Source organism: Talpa europaea (assembly GCF_964194135.1).
Source record: "Talpa europaea genome assembly, chromosome: 9".
NCBI classification, from domain to species: domain Eukaryota; kingdom Metazoa; phylum Chordata; class Mammalia; order Eulipotyphla; family Talpidae; genus Talpa; species Talpa europaea.
In genome coordinates this window covers 12616066-12632845 of record NC_140076.1, presented here as the reverse complement: position 1 = coordinate 12632845, position 16780 = coordinate 12616066, and the positions used below count along the sequence as shown (strand labels likewise).

Here is a 16780-nt window from a genome sequence, read left to right as displayed (position 1 = left end):
CTACCTGGGAAGATCTGGTTCATTCATTAAAGAAATCAATCTCAGGCAGCAGGAGGATTCCGAAGTGTTAGGTAAGAGCCGGCTGTGGATTTGTCAGAAATAACTTCCCGACGGTGGGGCTGACTCGGGGAGACAGAAGTGGTGGCTGGGATGTCACAGCCTCGCCAGAGAGGTCAGGGACAGGGACCATCCTGTTCTCCTCCCCCCTCTGCTGGCATCTCCTCCAACTCTTTCATCAACTCTTTTCTTTCTCTCCTAAAATCTTGCCATTCCCCTGGATCCTCTCCTTCCGCCTCTGCTTCCTCTCAGCACACTCCCCTGTGTCGTTACAGCTCCACCTCCCCCCACCCCCAGCAAGCCCCACACCTATACCTGCAAATCAAACCCACAGCTGCCCCAGGAAAAGGCACCCCACCCCCACAGGAGTCTTCTTTCATACTCCTTGGTCCCCCGACTTGCAAAATACTGTCTGAATCAGCTGACTTCTCATCACCCCCCCCACCAGCCCCCTATTCCATGCCTTACGGGTGTCCCCTGAGAGACTAGCACAGGGTCCACCTGTGTCCCTGGGGCAGCCCTGTGGCCTGTTTTCCACATAGCAAGCTACAGGGACCTTTAAAGTAATGTGAGTCAAATCACAATATCCCAGAACCTTCTGATGGCTTTTGATCATACTCCAGATTCCATGGCTTAGAGGCCATCACAACCTGTCACCTTCCCCACCCTTTCCCCCTGCTGATCTCTCTTGTTCACGTCACTACTGCCATCTGGCCTTCTCTCTTCCCTGAATGCCGCCAGCACATTCCTGCCCCAGGGTCTTTGCACAGGCGGTGCCTGTCAAATGGAATGATCTTGCTTTTATCATTTGTCTAACTGGTGGCACCTACCATCTTTCAAGCTCAGCTCAAATACCCCCTGGATGAAGACGTCCCCTCACCCATGCCAGGATTATGGGCCTCTCCTTGGTTCCCCATGGGACTTTTGCTGGCCCTTCTGTGATTTTCGTCACATCTTGTCTCTAGGCTGTGTCTGACGTGGTCTTTGTCCCTGGACTGTGGAGTCCTGAGCCCTGCGGGTGCGTTTGGTTGACTGCATTATGCCCTGTACCCAGCTCAGGGCCCATTGGAAAGTTGGTGACAGTGAGTATTGACTGAATCCGTGTCCATCTCCCTGCTAGCAGGTGCCAGGCCCCTCAGAGAGGCGCCATGTGTCCCCTCAGCCACAGCTCAGGCTTGCTTCTCTCCTGCATTTGTGCCTAAGACCCCCCATCAGTGTCTAGTCTGCGAACCTCTTCATGCATGTCTGGGAGAAAACTGGGGGCAGTAGGCAGGTGAACACAACAACACAGGTCCAAATCCTTGCTCTGCTCCTCAGCAACAGTCTCTGTGCCTCAGTCTCCCTGCTGGGGTGACAGGCACTGTGTGAGGATGAATGAGATGATGGAGGGGGCACCTGCATGGGGAGCGCCCACGAAGTGTGAGCAGGTGGTGACCACGGCTGCCCTGGGCCTGCGGGTCCTGCCCCCGGCAGCGGCCTGGGGATGCCTGGGCAGCGGCAGAAAGTAGGACAAGATGCCTCCTGGTTCCATCCCTGCCGGCCCCTCCGGCCCCTCCCATCTTGGTAGGAAGTGGGTCGTGGGCAGGACCCGCGCCGGATTCCTCATTTCCGCTCCTGTCTTCGGGGACCAACACTTCCAGTTTCATTTAATCATAAAGCTTCTTAATTAGGCTTTTTTTTTTTTTTTTTCCTTTTTGAATTCTGAGTGCTGTTCCTGCCAGAGGGAGTGGAAATGCAGCTTCTACCAGGCTGCAGGGCCTGGGTCTTCCTGGGCCCACAGAGGTCAGCGTGGATACCAGGGATGCCCAGCTCTCTGGGGCCCTCGAAGGCTGGCACTGCTACCCTCACATCCCTGCTCCAGAAAACTCCTCTTGAGCAACTACGGTGGGCCAGGCTGGGGACACGGGAGAAATAAGGCAAGGTCTTAGCATCTAGCTCCATGTGGAGTGTAAATACCTAATGACTCACTTTGCTAAGACAATTGTGATCAGTGCTAAGGAGAAAGGTGAGGCGCAAGGAGGAGGCTTCCAACAGGGCCTGCGCTGGTCGGGGCAGTGAGGGAGGGCTTCCCTAAGGAGGTGATACTTCAGTGGGATTCGAAGGGATGAATCATTGCTGAGCAGGTACAGGTGAGGACATAATTCACTCACCTCTCCATCTAGGCATCCAGCCTTCCATCCAGCCCTCTTTTTCATTCACAGCCCCCCTTTTTGTTCATAGCCCCTGTCCTATTGCTTCTCTCTCTCTCATTCACAAAATTCCCTCACTCCTCATTCACAGCCTACTGGAGGAGACACCAGCTCCCATGCCAGCTAGAGATGCCAGCTAGGGTCAGTGCAGGGCAAGAAGATGTCCACTCCCAGCAGAGGGAGATCTGGGGGGGACCCTGCAGAGGCTGACTGGCAGAGATGAGGGGAGGGCAGAAGGGACCGGAGACATGAAGACCAGGGCTGTGCAGCGGCCTCCTATGAGGTCTGCGGTGGCACAAGGCACCAAGGAGCATTATTCATTCACCCAGTATTTATCCTTGGCAGGGGACCCAGGGCACTGGGGAGAAGGCGGTGTACAGGACAGACATGGTCCATGGCTTCTCGAATGCAATGCTTTGAGGAGGGGTCTCAAGCACACAAAACTATCTGGGTGGTGTTTGTGGAGCCCCTGAGGTTCCCAGAGTTGGGCTGCTCCAGCAGTTAGAAGCCCAAGCTGGGTCTCAGAAAGTGGGGCTCCAGCAGGACTAGTTGTCTCAGTCCTTGGGGAGAGCCTCTCCCACCACTCCCCAGTCCCACTGGGCCCGCCCGCTGCAGAAGTCCTTCCTACAGTTATTTACACTTTAGCGTGAATGGCAGCCCAGCGACATCTTCCCCAGGGGCCCTGGCAGTCTCTGTGCAGCTGTTTGGTGCCCCAGGGAGCAGGTAAGAAAAGTCACCAGTCAAAAGTGTTTCCTGGGTTCCTGATGTCCAGCTGCTCGGCTGCTCCCCCCACCCTCAGCTCCTGCGCGGCCCCGCAGCCAGACGTATTGAGCTTACACGGTGCAGGCAGGCAGGCAGAAGAGGCAGGCAGGGGAGGCTGCTGGGGGCCAGGCAGCATGCTGGGGCTGTGCCTGCCTTTCTTATGGATCCCACAATCCCCACACAGGTGGAAACTGAGGCTTGGAGAGACCAAGATGCCTGCCCAAGGTCACACAGCTGGTGAGGGATGGAGCTGGGATTTGCACGTCTGGCTTCTCACTCCTGGCTCGGTCTTCCTTCTTCCACACCAGTGACTTCCAGCCCAGGGTCCCTATGTCCTAGAGGTCCTCCGTGGGGGTCAAAGGGTGTGATTTAATAACTCAAAAACTCATCCTCTCGCCATGCACTGGACATGTGGGCAAATGAAAACTGGGTCTGAGCCAGAATGGAAGAGGAAGATCCCCTCTTTTGCCTGCACAGATACTCTTGGGCACTTTCAGATCTTTGCTTCAGAAAGGGTGGAGGACTACTTATTACTTATAAATCCAGTTGTTTCAGAACATCAGGCCCACTAAAGTCAAGATGAAGGGGTCTTGATGAGGAAAGGGCTGCTTTATTTTAACAAGACGCTGAGCTGATCCCCCAGACTAAAAAGCAAGGCTCAGAGAGGTCAAGACACCTGCCGGAGATCTCACAGCGGGAAAAGCTGAGCTGGCAGGAGAGCCTGACTCTGCAGCCGGTGCTCTTTCAGCGGCACTGGCGTGTTTCCTCTTACAGGATGGCAGAACCCCAGGCCCCAGCCAAGGAGGGAACTTCAGGAGCTGGGGGTGGGGCTGACACACTCCCGCGAGCAGAGGTACCTTCTCATAGTACTGAAGCTCGTAGTCCAGGATGACGCCGTTGGGCTGGTCAGGCTGCGACCATGACAGGGTGATGCTGTCCACAGTGCGGCTCACCTGGTGCATGATGGACACGGCTGATGGGGCTGGAAGAGAGGTGAGAGGTCAGGGGTTGGGCAGGCACAGGAGGGTACAGCTTTCAGGTTGATCTCGGAGGTGCCCAGACAGAGAGCTGTGGGGCCAGAGAGGGAAGCCATTTGGCCGAGGACACACAGCAGCCTGAAAACTGACAGGAGGTGGAGGGATGGGTGTAGGGCCACGAAGATGCTCCTTTCAAGGGCATCTTGAGATTATAGACACGAACCCTCCAGCCCTGGGGAAGCTCAAGTCACTTCAAGTGGAGAGAGAGGCACTGGCCCCTTCTCTGGCCTGGCCGCGAGTGGGGTGGACAAAGTGTCCTTTCTCCTACAGCCTACCAGACTAGGGCATATTCTGATGTGATGGGGCTTTGGGAGAGGGACCGGGAGAGGGACGCAGAGAAGGTGGAAGATTCTTTAATTCCTTCAACAAACTCGCATTGAGTGCCCGTTATGTGCCTGGGAATAGCAGTGAATGAAGCTGACCTCCCCCAAATTCACATACAAAAATAAATCTACTGCTACTGTGGAAAACAGTTGGGGGGTGCCTTAAAAAGTTAAACATGGCTTTACCATGTGACCCAGGATTATGTACCCCAAAACTGAAGAGAGGGAGTCAAACAAATGCTTGTACAGTCAAACAAATGCTTGTACAGGGGCACCATTCACGACAGTCAAAAGATGGGAGCAACCCTAGTGCCCACGAGTGGGTGAATGGATGAACAAGTTGCGAGCTGCGCACAGTAGGACAGTATCTAGAACATGATCATAGAGGAACAAGAACTGACATATACCACAGTGTGGAAAAAGCTCAAAAACACGATCAGTGAAAGACATGAAGGTCACATATGATATGATCCCGTTTGTAGGAAATACTCAGCATAGGTGAATCCAGACAGCAGACTGGTGGTTGTCAGAAGCTGGGAGTGATAGGTTGAGGTTTTCTTCTGGGGTGATGAAATATTTTGGCAATAGATAGAGGTCTGGGACAAGCAGACGCTGTCTCAGCTAACCCAGGGGTGCCTGTAGCCTGAGGCTGACCCTGCTCCACACCAAATCCCATTTGGCAGGAGCTCTGACCCCTGGACATGAGCATGACTGGGCAGGGGCAACAGGCCTCTTGGGAAGTCAGGGGATCCAGCTCCCCGCGGTTTCCTCTTTAGTTTCCTCCAGAGTCTGTCTTCCTCGTTCCTTCCTAGGGTGTCAAGAGAGCCCGTTCTGGAGGAGGCCCCCACTGACCACTGCATTGAGCACCGTGCACTGGGCACCGGGCTACGCCCTTGACCTGCATCTAATCCTAACAATGACCCGTGAAGCGGACTTCCTTGGGCCCATTCTACATGAGAAGCTGAGAATCAGGGTGAAGTGCTTGGTCTAAGGCCACACAGATCTAGGTGCGCCACCCATGCCTGGGGGCATGAAGCTACCCCAAGGGCTCTGAGGATTGTACTAACAACTGATAGAACCACTGACTTGATCCTCCTGGTCCGGAACTTTCTTGTTTCTTCTACTCTCGGCGCTTTCCCAAATGCTTTGCATGAGCCAACTCTTCTCAACATGAACACCAACCCTGTGAGGCTGGTGATACTATACCCATTTTCTAGAGGACGAAACAGAGGCATGGAGGTATGAAGTAACTTGCTCAAAATCATGGTTGGCAAGCATTGGGCCTGGCGATGGAACCTAGGTCCGCCCAGGTCAACTTATCCTTTCCCCTCCACTGGCTGTGACTGATAGAGGCTGGCCAAGGAGGTCTGGAAACCAGTGGGCACAGAGGACCTCTGAGGACATCCTGGTCCAGCTCCCATCCCGTGGCTGCAAGGCCACCTCCACCGAGCTCTGCTGACTCACCTCTCCCACTGCCCACCGGCCCGCCCTGGCTCCGGGAGCTCAGCTGTTGGTGGAGGCAGGTCCCACACGGCCATGGGGGTCTGGGCCTGGTGGGCTTAGCTGGCAGGCTTGGGTTACAGGCAGCTAACCCGGCTCTGATCCCATAAGCCCCGTAACCCTGGGCGTGGCAAGGAGGCGGCATTTGCTGGGAAGATGATCAAGGCGGGCAGGAGGGGGCCAAGCTGGGCTGGCCTTTCTCCTGGAATCCAGGAGGATTAACGGCAGAGAAAAGGGAACAGCTGGATGTTCTCCCATCCCTCCTGCCGCCGGCCGCCCACCCCGGGGTGTCAGGTTTCCCTCTAAGTTGGTCTTTAGGGAATTCTGGTATTTTCAATTACCAGTTGGGCATGCAGGCAGGGGGATGGGGTCAGTGGTGCCCCGTGACCCCTGCAAGGAGATGGAGCTCCAGGGAACAAGCACAAAAGAGGCTTACGGCCAAGAGGGGAAGGGGGAGGCCAGCGGGGCAGGCCTGCTTGGCTGGAGCAGGTGGTCAGGGGCCCTGCGGCCCCTGGTGAGCCCTGGGGAAGTGTCCAGTCCTTTCCTTAGCGATGTGGGCAAAGAGCCTTCCCTCTGTGCCCTCTATTTCCCCCTAAGGGCTTGAAGGGGTTGAACTCAGGGGACTCGAAGGGTCTTCTGGGACTAGGCAGGAAGTCAGGAGGCCTGTGACCCTGGCTCCTGAAAGGGTATGGATTTGGGTTTCAGCTTCGCCCCCACATCCCTGAGCTTGGAGGAAGGAAGGAGATGCCTACACTGAGCTTTCACCCTTTCCCCAGACAGAAGATCCCGAGAGCTTAAAGGGAGCGGGGAGGATCGCTGGGCATTGGGCAGTCCGGGACCCCAGCCAAGCCCCAGGTTTTCAGTTCCCGCTGCCTCTGATGTCTCCCCTCCTGTTCACAGTCCCCCATCGCTCCCCACCCGCACCGCACTGGGATAAAGCCCACCTGACCTGCTCTGCGGCTGCTGCCTGGAGCCTGCCACCTCCCTCATCCCTCGCTCCCAAGAGCCACCTAAACTGGCTGCCTTTCTGTTCCCGTCACACTGAGGTCAATCCTTCCTCAGGACTTTGGCCCCATGTTCCTGGTTCCTGCCTGAAACCTCTTCCCACAGACCTTCTGTGGCCAGCTTCTCTTCTTCAGGGTCTCAGCCAAATTGCTGCCTCCTCGGAGGGCCCCCTCCACCCCACCCTGACCAGCCCTCCCCTCTACTCACTGGCCACTGGATGCCCTCTTTCTTTTCTTTATAGTGCTAACACTATCTGCAGGAGGGACCTCGTCTCTCTTGTTCAGTTTTTTATCACTAGTGCTTGGAACAGTGTGTGGCTCAGCATAGGCACTCAGTCTTTGTTGGAGGAAGGGAGGAAGACGGGCCCTTACCTTTACTACCCCCTTTAAGAAGCTGGTGGAGGCCCTGGCCTTGGGGGCTGGACCCTGGAGCAGTGGCTGTCAGCAGTAGCCGGGGGAGGCAGCAGAGGTTGCTGAGAATGATCCTCCCTGCTCCTGCAGACCCCAAGCTGTGCTAGACCTGCTGCTGTAACACGGGCCTGGTCCACCCGCCACTCTACAATACCGCGACAGTTGTCTATTACAACAAGCTTGTTCTCCGGCGCCCGTGGCGGGGACGCTTCACCTGTGACAGGACTCAGAATTTCCAGCTGACAACAGGGGAGCTGTTTGGAGCATTCTTCTCTTAAACCTGCAGCGGTGCAGTTCACTCCTAATGATCCAACTGCAGTGCTGGGTGACTCGATCAATCATAACTCTCATAACAGAATTTCCACCAATAAAACTCTTCCAGAAAATGGGTCTTGTTTCTTTCTGATAGCTCCAGGCCCTTCTGACAGTGGTGTGGACAGGAAAAAGGAAAAGCTGAGAACTGGTGTGGGGGTGGCGTCACAAAGTTGAAGCAGAGACCAAGAGCTAATTATTCAAGGCCCTGAGAAGTCCTGCAGGGGAGAAAGGCGGTTACCGTGCTTTAACTTGGCAGGCTCAATCTCATTTGGCCTTAGAACCCCTTTTCATATAATTGTCATTAATGTCTTTTGGAACTAGTTAGTGATCTGTGGAACATAAGTAGTTTGGAAAGAAAATACCCAAAACTACCGAAGCCCAGGAATGCTATTTTTTCCCCCTTGAACCTAAAAAAAGCTCCCCTCTGGGGTGGCAGTCAACTGCTCATCTGCTCATTCATTCCTCATTCAGCATAAGATTAGCAGCACCTATTGGGTGCCACACAATCAGGTGGAAACAGGGTCAAAAGTCTATTTTACAGATGTGGGAAGTGAGGGTCAGGTCAAGTCTCTTGCGTAGGGGGCATCAGCTCTTGGCGGCAGCGATAGGGTTGGGCCCAGGCTTACCTGACACTAAGCTGGGGTTAGTTTTTCTCCTGGTTACCTGGCCCTGTCCACAAGCAGGTGTGAGTAGGCCAGGCCCTGCACTTGGTGCTGTGGACACATTCCATCACCCACTTCCCATCTCATCTGTGGTTGCCCGGGGGACCAGGTCCTTCCCCTGAGCCTGCACTAGCAAGGTGGTAAGAGCCTGGACCTTGAATCAGGTGACCAAGGAGACCTACTTCACCTCTCTGTGCCTCAGTTTCCCCCCTGTAGAAAAGGGACAAAGGCAAGGATGTTGGGAGGTTAAGTGAAGGCCTGCATGTAAAGCACTTAGCATAGCACTTGGCCTAGGGGCCAGGGGCCATCAGCCATGTGGAGATATCTGGGTCGCTCAGGTTCTCAAATAGCATGGTGAGCAGGGAAGCGCTCAGCAAAGGCTCTTGAATGGTGGCGGTGATGGTGGTGGAAGGAAGAATGGGCTCGGCTCCCAGCTCTCTTATGTCCAGGCAACTCTGTGTGTTGCCTCAGTAAGTTCCCCCTTTCTGAGATCAGGTTCCTCATCTGTCTTCCAAATACGTCCTTTCTTTCATTCTCAACTTAGTAAAATCCTGGGTCTTGGCTAGGCAGTGGTGCCCAAATAAAATACAACATTTCCCTAAACTCTCTGGTAGTTAGTGGCCATGTGACAATGAGCTTGCAGTGAAATATAAGTTGAAGTATTGGTGGGACTTCTAGGAAGTCTCCTTTAAAGAAAAGGCCCCACCTTTTGCACTCTCCTGCTTCCATACAACTGCCTGGGACACACAGGTGATAGTTGGAGCTCTTGCAGCTATTTTGGCCCATGAGGAAGTAGCTTTGTGCTGGGGAACCTAGATCTCTGATGATTCCATGAATTTGCTTTAACCTCTATCTCCTGACATCCTTTACAAAGAAGAAAAATAAACCTATATTTTGTCTAAACCACTCTAATAGACTGATTTTATATTAATCATTTACTTCTATCTATATCCTTTGCCCTGTAATTTCGGTAGTCCCCCCTCTCTCTGATACTGGGCTTGGTCATGTGACATGCATTGACCAGTGGGATACCAGTAAACATGGTGTAAGCAGAGGCTTGAAAAACCGCTTATTTGTTCGGCCAGGCCCCCTCCTACCTAGAAGGCAGCAGTCACCTCCAAACACACAATAAAGCCCTGAAAGAAGCCAAAGAGCTGCCGAGTGGCCAGAGGAGATGGTTCTCAAACATAGGAACGCTCCCTGCCAAGACCAGAATAATGGCCCGGGAGACCCAGAGACTTGGTGTGCGAGATAAGTACTTCTTATCTGATACGAGGCTGGCAATACCTGCCTGCTCTGCAGAATTCTTGGGAGGATCAAAGAGGACGTGTGTGCAGAGGGCTCCACCCAGGGAGAATGTGCCCTCTCACTCTCTCTTCGTTTCCCCAGACATGGGCCTCCCCGGGGGCTCTCTGGGCCCATCTCTCTGATCCTGCCCCCAGGGAGAGGAGCAGGTGAGTACATGCTCATGTCAGTTCTAGAGACTGAGCCACTGCGTGCCCACCCCACAGGAGGGCGGGAGGATCAGAGGAGAACACGGCTGGCAGAAAGGGCTTTGGAAAGTTGAAAGTCTATTCACGAGAAAGCCATGTGGAAGTGGTGTCGTGGACAGAGGCCGTGACAGCTGGCAGACACTGGCTCTGCTGAGGGCCTGCTGCTGTACAATCTTAGAACATCTCTGGGCCTCAGTTTTCTGTTCTATAAAAGGAAGTGTTTATACTGGGTGAACTCCAAGGCCCCTGCCAATGCTGACATGTTTTAATGTAACTTAAGTTACCTTCTGGGATAGGCAGAATAATGGGCCCCAAAGATGTCCAGGTCCTAATCCCCAGAATCTGTGAATATGTTACCTTCCATTGCGAGGGACTTTGCAGATGTGATTAAAGTTTTGCCCCCTGAGATGGGGAGATTATCCCGGATTATCCAGGTAGGCCCAATCTAATCACTTGAATCCTTAGAAGAGGGGAGCCTTTTCCCAGCTGGGAGTCAGAAAACAGAGAGCTGGTGTGTGAGGAGGACACCATGCTGCTCTGTTGCAGCTTCTGACATGCAGGGGGCAGGTGTAGGAACCAGAGAGAGGCCTCTTGGAGCCCAGGGCAGCTCCTAGCTGACTGTCAGCAAAGAAACTAGCAGGGAATTCACATGGCGGTGAATTCTGCTGACATCCCAATGAGCAAGGAAATGGAAAATCCCCGAGGGCATCAGAAATGACACAGCCTGCTGACATCTTGATGAGACCCAGATGAGACTTCCGACCATTGAGCTAACTGTAGGAGAACTGTATGTCAGTTGTAGTTGTCGAGGTATTTTGTTATAGCGGCAATAGGAAACTAATACATCTTTAGATTTCATTTTAGGTCTGGCTGCCACGTATTGTTCACCTCCATGCCTCTGTCCACAGGATGGCTCATCAGGAAACCCCCGGGGTAAAGCTGGTATGACTAGAGGTGAGGACACTGGGGCTCAGGGAAGGCAGGTCACATAGCTTGGACAGGCCCCTGCTGGATGACAGCCAGTTGCGTCAGACCTGGTTTGACACAGAGTTGCCTTTCCCCCATGTGACCCACTAGGACATGATGATGGGGGAAACTTCCTAACAGGTTAGTCTACTGTTCAGTATGGGTGGCCCAAGGCTGTGTCCACCCAGCAGGCTGTGGGGGCAGGCAGGTCCAGGGGTACAGTCTGCCCCTCCTCTGCAGAAGTCAGGGGTTCAGCCAATACAGGGATGCAGCGGATGCAGCGGCGTAATTATGCAGGCTGCCTGGTGACCACGGGCAACTCACTTGACTTACTGCCTCATTTCTTTACCTAAAGACAGGAGTCTACTAGGACCTACCTCCCAGCATTGTTGTAAAAATTCATTATTACCGATATGGGCTGGTGTCTGGCACATAGTAAGCACTTGATGAATGTGAGCCATTATGATGATTAGAGTGAATATAGAATGATCTCTGCTATTTGAGCACCTGCCTGATCTGGGTCGCCTGTGAAGCAGTTTGAGAACATGAGCTGAAGCTCACAGTGTCCTGCCAGGAGGGGGTGATAGCCATGGGTGCAGGATGCAGGCGAAGGGATATGCCCAGGGCTGGTGCCATGAGCAGCCTGGCTCAGCCCAGAGCCAGGTCTGTTTGCTTGATTCCAAAGCCCAGACCCTTCCTGACCCTGGCCACCACTTTAGGACCTACAGGGGTGTGCTGTTTGGAGCTTGCTTGGGGTGAAAACGTGGGTGACACAGTTCTCAGAAGAGCCCCATGCCATTGAAAGTGCAAAGTTCAGATCTGCATGGCTGTTGCTGCCATGACACCCGGTCTGAGTCTCTCCCCCGATGCCTACCCTGTGGCTGACCATCCTCCCTCCTGGCCCTCTCTGGGGGTGTCCTGTTTGTGTTTGACATCTTCCTATTGGAGGAGGCCTGTTTCCTCATCCGTCAAGTGGGGATACAAAGCCCAGCACAGCCTCCTTCCTCCGGGGCCCTGAGAGGACTCTTGAACGTGGGGTGGAAAGGCGTTCTGGAACAGTGGGGTGTGGCTCAAAGGTGTCACGATGACTTTATGAAGTCAGAAGACAGCTCTGGCCCGGGTGAATGCCAGGAGACTGAGCAAGGCCCAGGCACTTGTCCCAAGGAAATACTTTTTCCTTTTAAGGCAAGATATTTACATATTGAATTTAGGGTCTGATTAAAAATGTCCACTGCGAGCATTTGACAGGAAATCAAGTCCGCAACCTTGTTTTCTAGCCTTATCGTACTTGTCTATGCACAGCACGCCATGCTGCTCTGGGGCCTTTGCAAATGTTCACTGTGATGGGCCCCTGTCACAGGCCGTGAAAACCATGGTGAGAGAGCTCAGAGCCAATGTACGCCATGGAGGGGAGGTGGTGGGGGAGACAGGCAGGAAGGAAATTGTCAACAACACAAGGCTTCTATCCTCAGCCCTGGGAACTGGACACCATGATGCTGTGTGTGGGTGAACAAGTCTGAGCTAAGGTCTGAAGGAAGAGAGGTTGGAAAAGCATTCCAGCCAGAGGGAACAGCATGTGCACAGGAACCCGGGGCTCAGGAGGAATAGAAAGGAAAGCTCTCCCTCCACCCTACCCTGCCTCCTCACTTTCCTCTCTTGGGATACCTTCTTCCTTACATAATTCCATCTCTGCTTATTAGAAGCCTTCCCATTCTTCAAAGCCGAGCTGAAATGTCTCCTCCTCCAGGAAGCCCTTAATGACATTTCCTTTTCCTACATCCCAGGAGAATACCATCTCCCTTACCTTCCCAACTCCTCTGTCCATGTCTCATCTTCCCAACGGGGCCATAGGACCTCAGGAACTATGGTTTCTCCAGTGTAGACCTGAAGTCACACAGTCCTTGGTCTGAGTTGAGGCCCCTTAGTACTAGGACTTTGCATAAATGAGCCGACCTTTGGGCCTCTGTTTCCTCATCTGGCAAAGAGGGTTGAAGGAGTGTGGGTGGGGTGTGGCTGCAGAGCCCTGAGCTGGGCACTGAGCATCTCTGAGAGCACAAGGCTTGTCAAATAAGGTGGTTATGATCCAGAAATCCTTTGGGCTTTGAGGGCTTGAAAGGGCTTAGACAAATTTAGACTGGGCTTTCCCAATTTGTCAGATGGTTAGAAACACTGTAGCCATTTATTAGAAATGCAGATTCCCAGGGCCTACTCCTAGGGTTCTGATTCAGTAGGTCTAGGGCAGGGACCAGGAACCTGTGTTGTGATGCACAATCTGGTAGGGGAAACTGAGGCTCAGAGGGAGGGTGTGATTTTCACGAGTGATCAGTTATCCCAGTGCCTCCTCACCCAACACCCTCATGCACCCGCACCCTTTGCCAAGTAACTCTGCAGGGCCCATTCTCTGTGGACAAGTGTCCACAGCAGAGGTGTAGCATGTATTTGTGTGGCTTGGCTTGGCCACAAGGCCCCACCACTTACCACAAGAGAATTAAGCCTAGTAGCTCAAAGAGAATAAGACAGCATGTGGAAAAAACTGAACCCAACCCACATTCTGGAGTCCTGCCCAGTACTGAGAGTTTGGTGCTGAAGAGCTGAACCCTAGCTGCCCCACACAGGCCAGCGAGGGAGGAAATACTGTTTGCTGCTGTTTGGGGGTCAGTTTGTAATGCAGCATTACTGCAGTAATGGCTGACTAATACATTAAGGGCAAATGAATGGCAAAGCCGGGATTCAAACTCAGGGCCCCTGCTCCTGAGCCAGTGTGTGTTGCTCACTGCGTGTTGCCCATCCTGAGGGCTTCCTCTGACATCCTCTTCTCAGAATGGAAGCCCCTCATTTCCATTCTGCTCCATCCCTGTTCACTGGAAAGGTCCAGCTCCAGCCAGAGGGGGTCCACCCTGGCTCCAGCCTCAGCGTTCCCTAAAGGATGCAGGAGTCCCAGGGAATTTTTCACTTCTCCCAGCAAAAAGAGATCCCCTCTTCCACCCCAGTTGGAAACCTAGGCTCCCCACCTCGGAGCTTTGTCAGGCTGTAGAGCTCACAGCTGGGGCTTTGTAATCTGTTAGGTGTCTTCGCCAACAGCTGCTGGCTTCTGAGGGTCCTCTCAGATTGCCTGCCTCAAGGCAGCACCATCCAGACCCCATTCTGTGCGGCCTCTAAAGCTTCCGTGCCCTGCTAGAGCTGCGGCACATGCTCACACATGCCCGCCCGGCTGGGCGACGCCACAGACATTCACCAACAAAACTACACTCCTCAGGCAAACACACTGGCAGGGCAGCCACGTTCAGACACAAACTCGTGTTCAAATGTGTGCCACCCCTCAGATTCACACATACCCATGTGCACGTGGAAATAAGAAGCCACACGCCTTGGACACGTGCAACCACAAACCCATGGTCACCCGAACACACACAACACAAGCACACACACTCACAAACACACTCACACCAGGAGTCCCATCACACATGGACACACCCTGGACTTGGCCCAAATGCGGACTACCGGACCATGCCGATTCCCACTTTTATCCTTCCTAGCTTTGTGATTCACTTCTCTGTGGGGACACAGACACCTGCTCCAGGAGGCCAGGTGGCTGGTTCCCCCTCTCCTTCCACGTCCTGTGCATGCCCTTCCTTCCTCTCAAATTTTCTTTCTTTCACTCCCTTCAGATTCCACTGGTTCTTCAAACTGCAGGGCAAATTCCACCTCCTCCAGGAAGCCTTCCTGGACCTGCTTCTCTGGGTCCCCTGAGCACTTACTATACAGGGCCCACTTAGCATCAGAAGATAGGCTGGGCAGCCCGCTCACTTTCTCTCCTGGAGCCTGGCCTCCCAAGGCCCTTCTTAGACAGGGTCCCAGATGATGCTTACAGCGGGGCTTGGCTAGGTTGTTGAGTGAATAACTGACTCACAACACCAACCACAGAACTTTCAATCCACAGTACTATAAAGTGCTTGAAAATCCATGAGTCTTTGGGTGGGAGGGGAGGCCGGGAAGTGTCTTCTGAACTTGGAGGCGTGGAGGCCCCAGGTGATGCTAAGGACATCAATCTTGGTGGGGGACAAGGGGCCAGAAGCCAAGGCGGGTAGACAGAAGAGGAAACGGGGGTGGGAAATGAGACCACGTTGTTTGGCAACTTTTGTTTTTTGCCATAAAGGGCAGCAGGGAGGGCAGGTGGGGCATATCTGGGGTCACAGAAAGGGCTACGGAAGGTGAGCTTAGGGAGGAGAGTTTTGCTGGAGTTAGAGTGAAGGAAGTACTTGTGGACACGACTTGATGTCTGCTGACGTCTGTCTCTCACGTCTGCTGTGAGAGGTTTAAGCTGAGGGATGTGGGGGTGTGTGACATCGCCAGACCCCGGTGGAACCTGCAGAGTGATGGGGAGCATTTCTGCCTCTCTCACCACGCGGGGGCCTTGCGTCCCTCGCTCCTCCCGCATCTTGTCCAGAAGTGCCTGTGACTCGGCACTGACCCCAGAACAAGGCCCAGGGAGAGTGGTGAGGCCATAGGACAGAAGGAGCCTGGGCCCCTGGATCTCCAAGTGCATCAGTGACTCCGCCAACACGGGCTCTTCCAAGTGCGTGAGACCGTATTTTTCCGTCTTCTCAAAGCCATGGAACCCGGGACCTTTCTGTTATCATGGCTTCACTTTTACCTTCAAAAATACACGCTTAACATAAATGACAGCAATTATTACAAATACCACTACAATGGAGAGGTAGCACTTAACTCTCCCAGGTGGCTGGATCACATGAACAGCCTTTGAAAAGAGGAAATGCTCCACAGATGGGAGGGAGTGTCTAATGAGGGCTGGCAGGGGCCCCACTTGGCACAGCGTGGGGGGCACTCCCTCCCGGCCTGCACTGGAAGCGCTCACCTGCTTGGTTGGTGGTGATGTTCACAGAGGCGAACTGAGGCGAGAAGGGGCTCTGGTCAGTGACCCCATTCACGGCTTGGATCTCGAAGGTGTACTGGGTGTGGGCCAACAGGTCGCTGATGTAAATGCGGGGCTCTGTCAGGCCCAGCTGGCGGGGTGCATATTGCACATTGTCCCCACAGCGGGTGCAGGCGCCCCGGCCGGAGCCACAGCTTTTGCAGATGATATTGTAGACCAGATCCTCACGGCCCCCTGAGTCTCGGGGCGGGGTCCACTCTAGCATGAGCGAGGTCTCATTGACGCTGGAGATCACTGCCTGGGGCGCAGAGGGGATGGCTGGTGGAGGGGGGAGAGTGTCGGTCAGTGGGGGCTGTGGGTACATTTCCCAAGACCATGCTGTGCCCACTGCCCTAGCTCCAGCTTGGGCTTCCTCTCTATTCACCAGAGATGTTTCTAGGCTGTAACTCGTGCTGCTGGACATCCTCCAGACTCCAGCCTCCTCGGTGTTACTAGGGGTGCTCTTTGGGTGTTGGGGATTATACCCACCCAATACCAATTTCCCCTTCTATATAACAGAACCTAATTTTATTCAGGGTGGCCAGATGTCTAGCTACAAGACTACATTCCCCAGGCTCCTGTGATTAAGTGCTGGCCACTGGCACAGAGCAGAAGTTGTTAGGTAGGAATTTTTCATAAAAGGAAGATAGATTGGGGCCTCCCTGGTGGTGCACAGGTTAAGTCTCAGTGCTATCAAGCTATTGCCAGCCACTGCAGCCCAAGTTCAATCCCTGGCCAGGGAGCTGAACCACATGGCACAGCAGACCTCTCCTGTCTTGCCTGCTGCTCCCCTTAGCATTGTATTTCAGTTGATTTACCTGTTCTGCTCCCCACTCTATCTCTGGTGAATCCTCTCACGCCCTGCACCTCTGGCCTGTACCCTAATTCTTGTATGCATAAATAAATAAAAATAAATATTTTCTTTTCTTTTCTTTTTTTTTTTTTAAGGAAGATAGATGTCTCTTTGTCCCCATCCTTCTTTTTGAACTTCTGCAGCAACATTGGGCTATGAAGTAGCCCAACATTGAGCTGAAGGATAGGGATCATAGGCTACGGAAGGCAGAGCCAGGGCCCAGAGAACATCATGGATTTACGATACTACCTCAGGACAGCCTATCTTCAGGCATC

General features: G+C 53.6%; 1 protein-coding gene across 3 annotated transcripts in view; it reads right to left on the bottom strand.

Annotated features, from left to right (window-relative positions):
• EPHB2 (EPH receptor B2) overlaps positions 1-16780 on the bottom strand; it is a gene marked incomplete at both ends in the record, with an annotated part of 166857 nt that overhangs the window by 21077 nt on the left and 129000 nt on the right. For all 3 annotated transcript variants that reach the window (XM_084241989.1, XM_084241990.1, XM_084241991.1), the window contains 2 exons: positions 3866-3990; positions 15596-15931. In XM_084241989.1, the coding sequence (XP_084098115.1) occupies positions 3866-3990; positions 15596-15931 (461 nt within the window). The remainder of the gene's footprint in view (positions 1-3865; positions 3991-15595; positions 15932-16780) is intronic.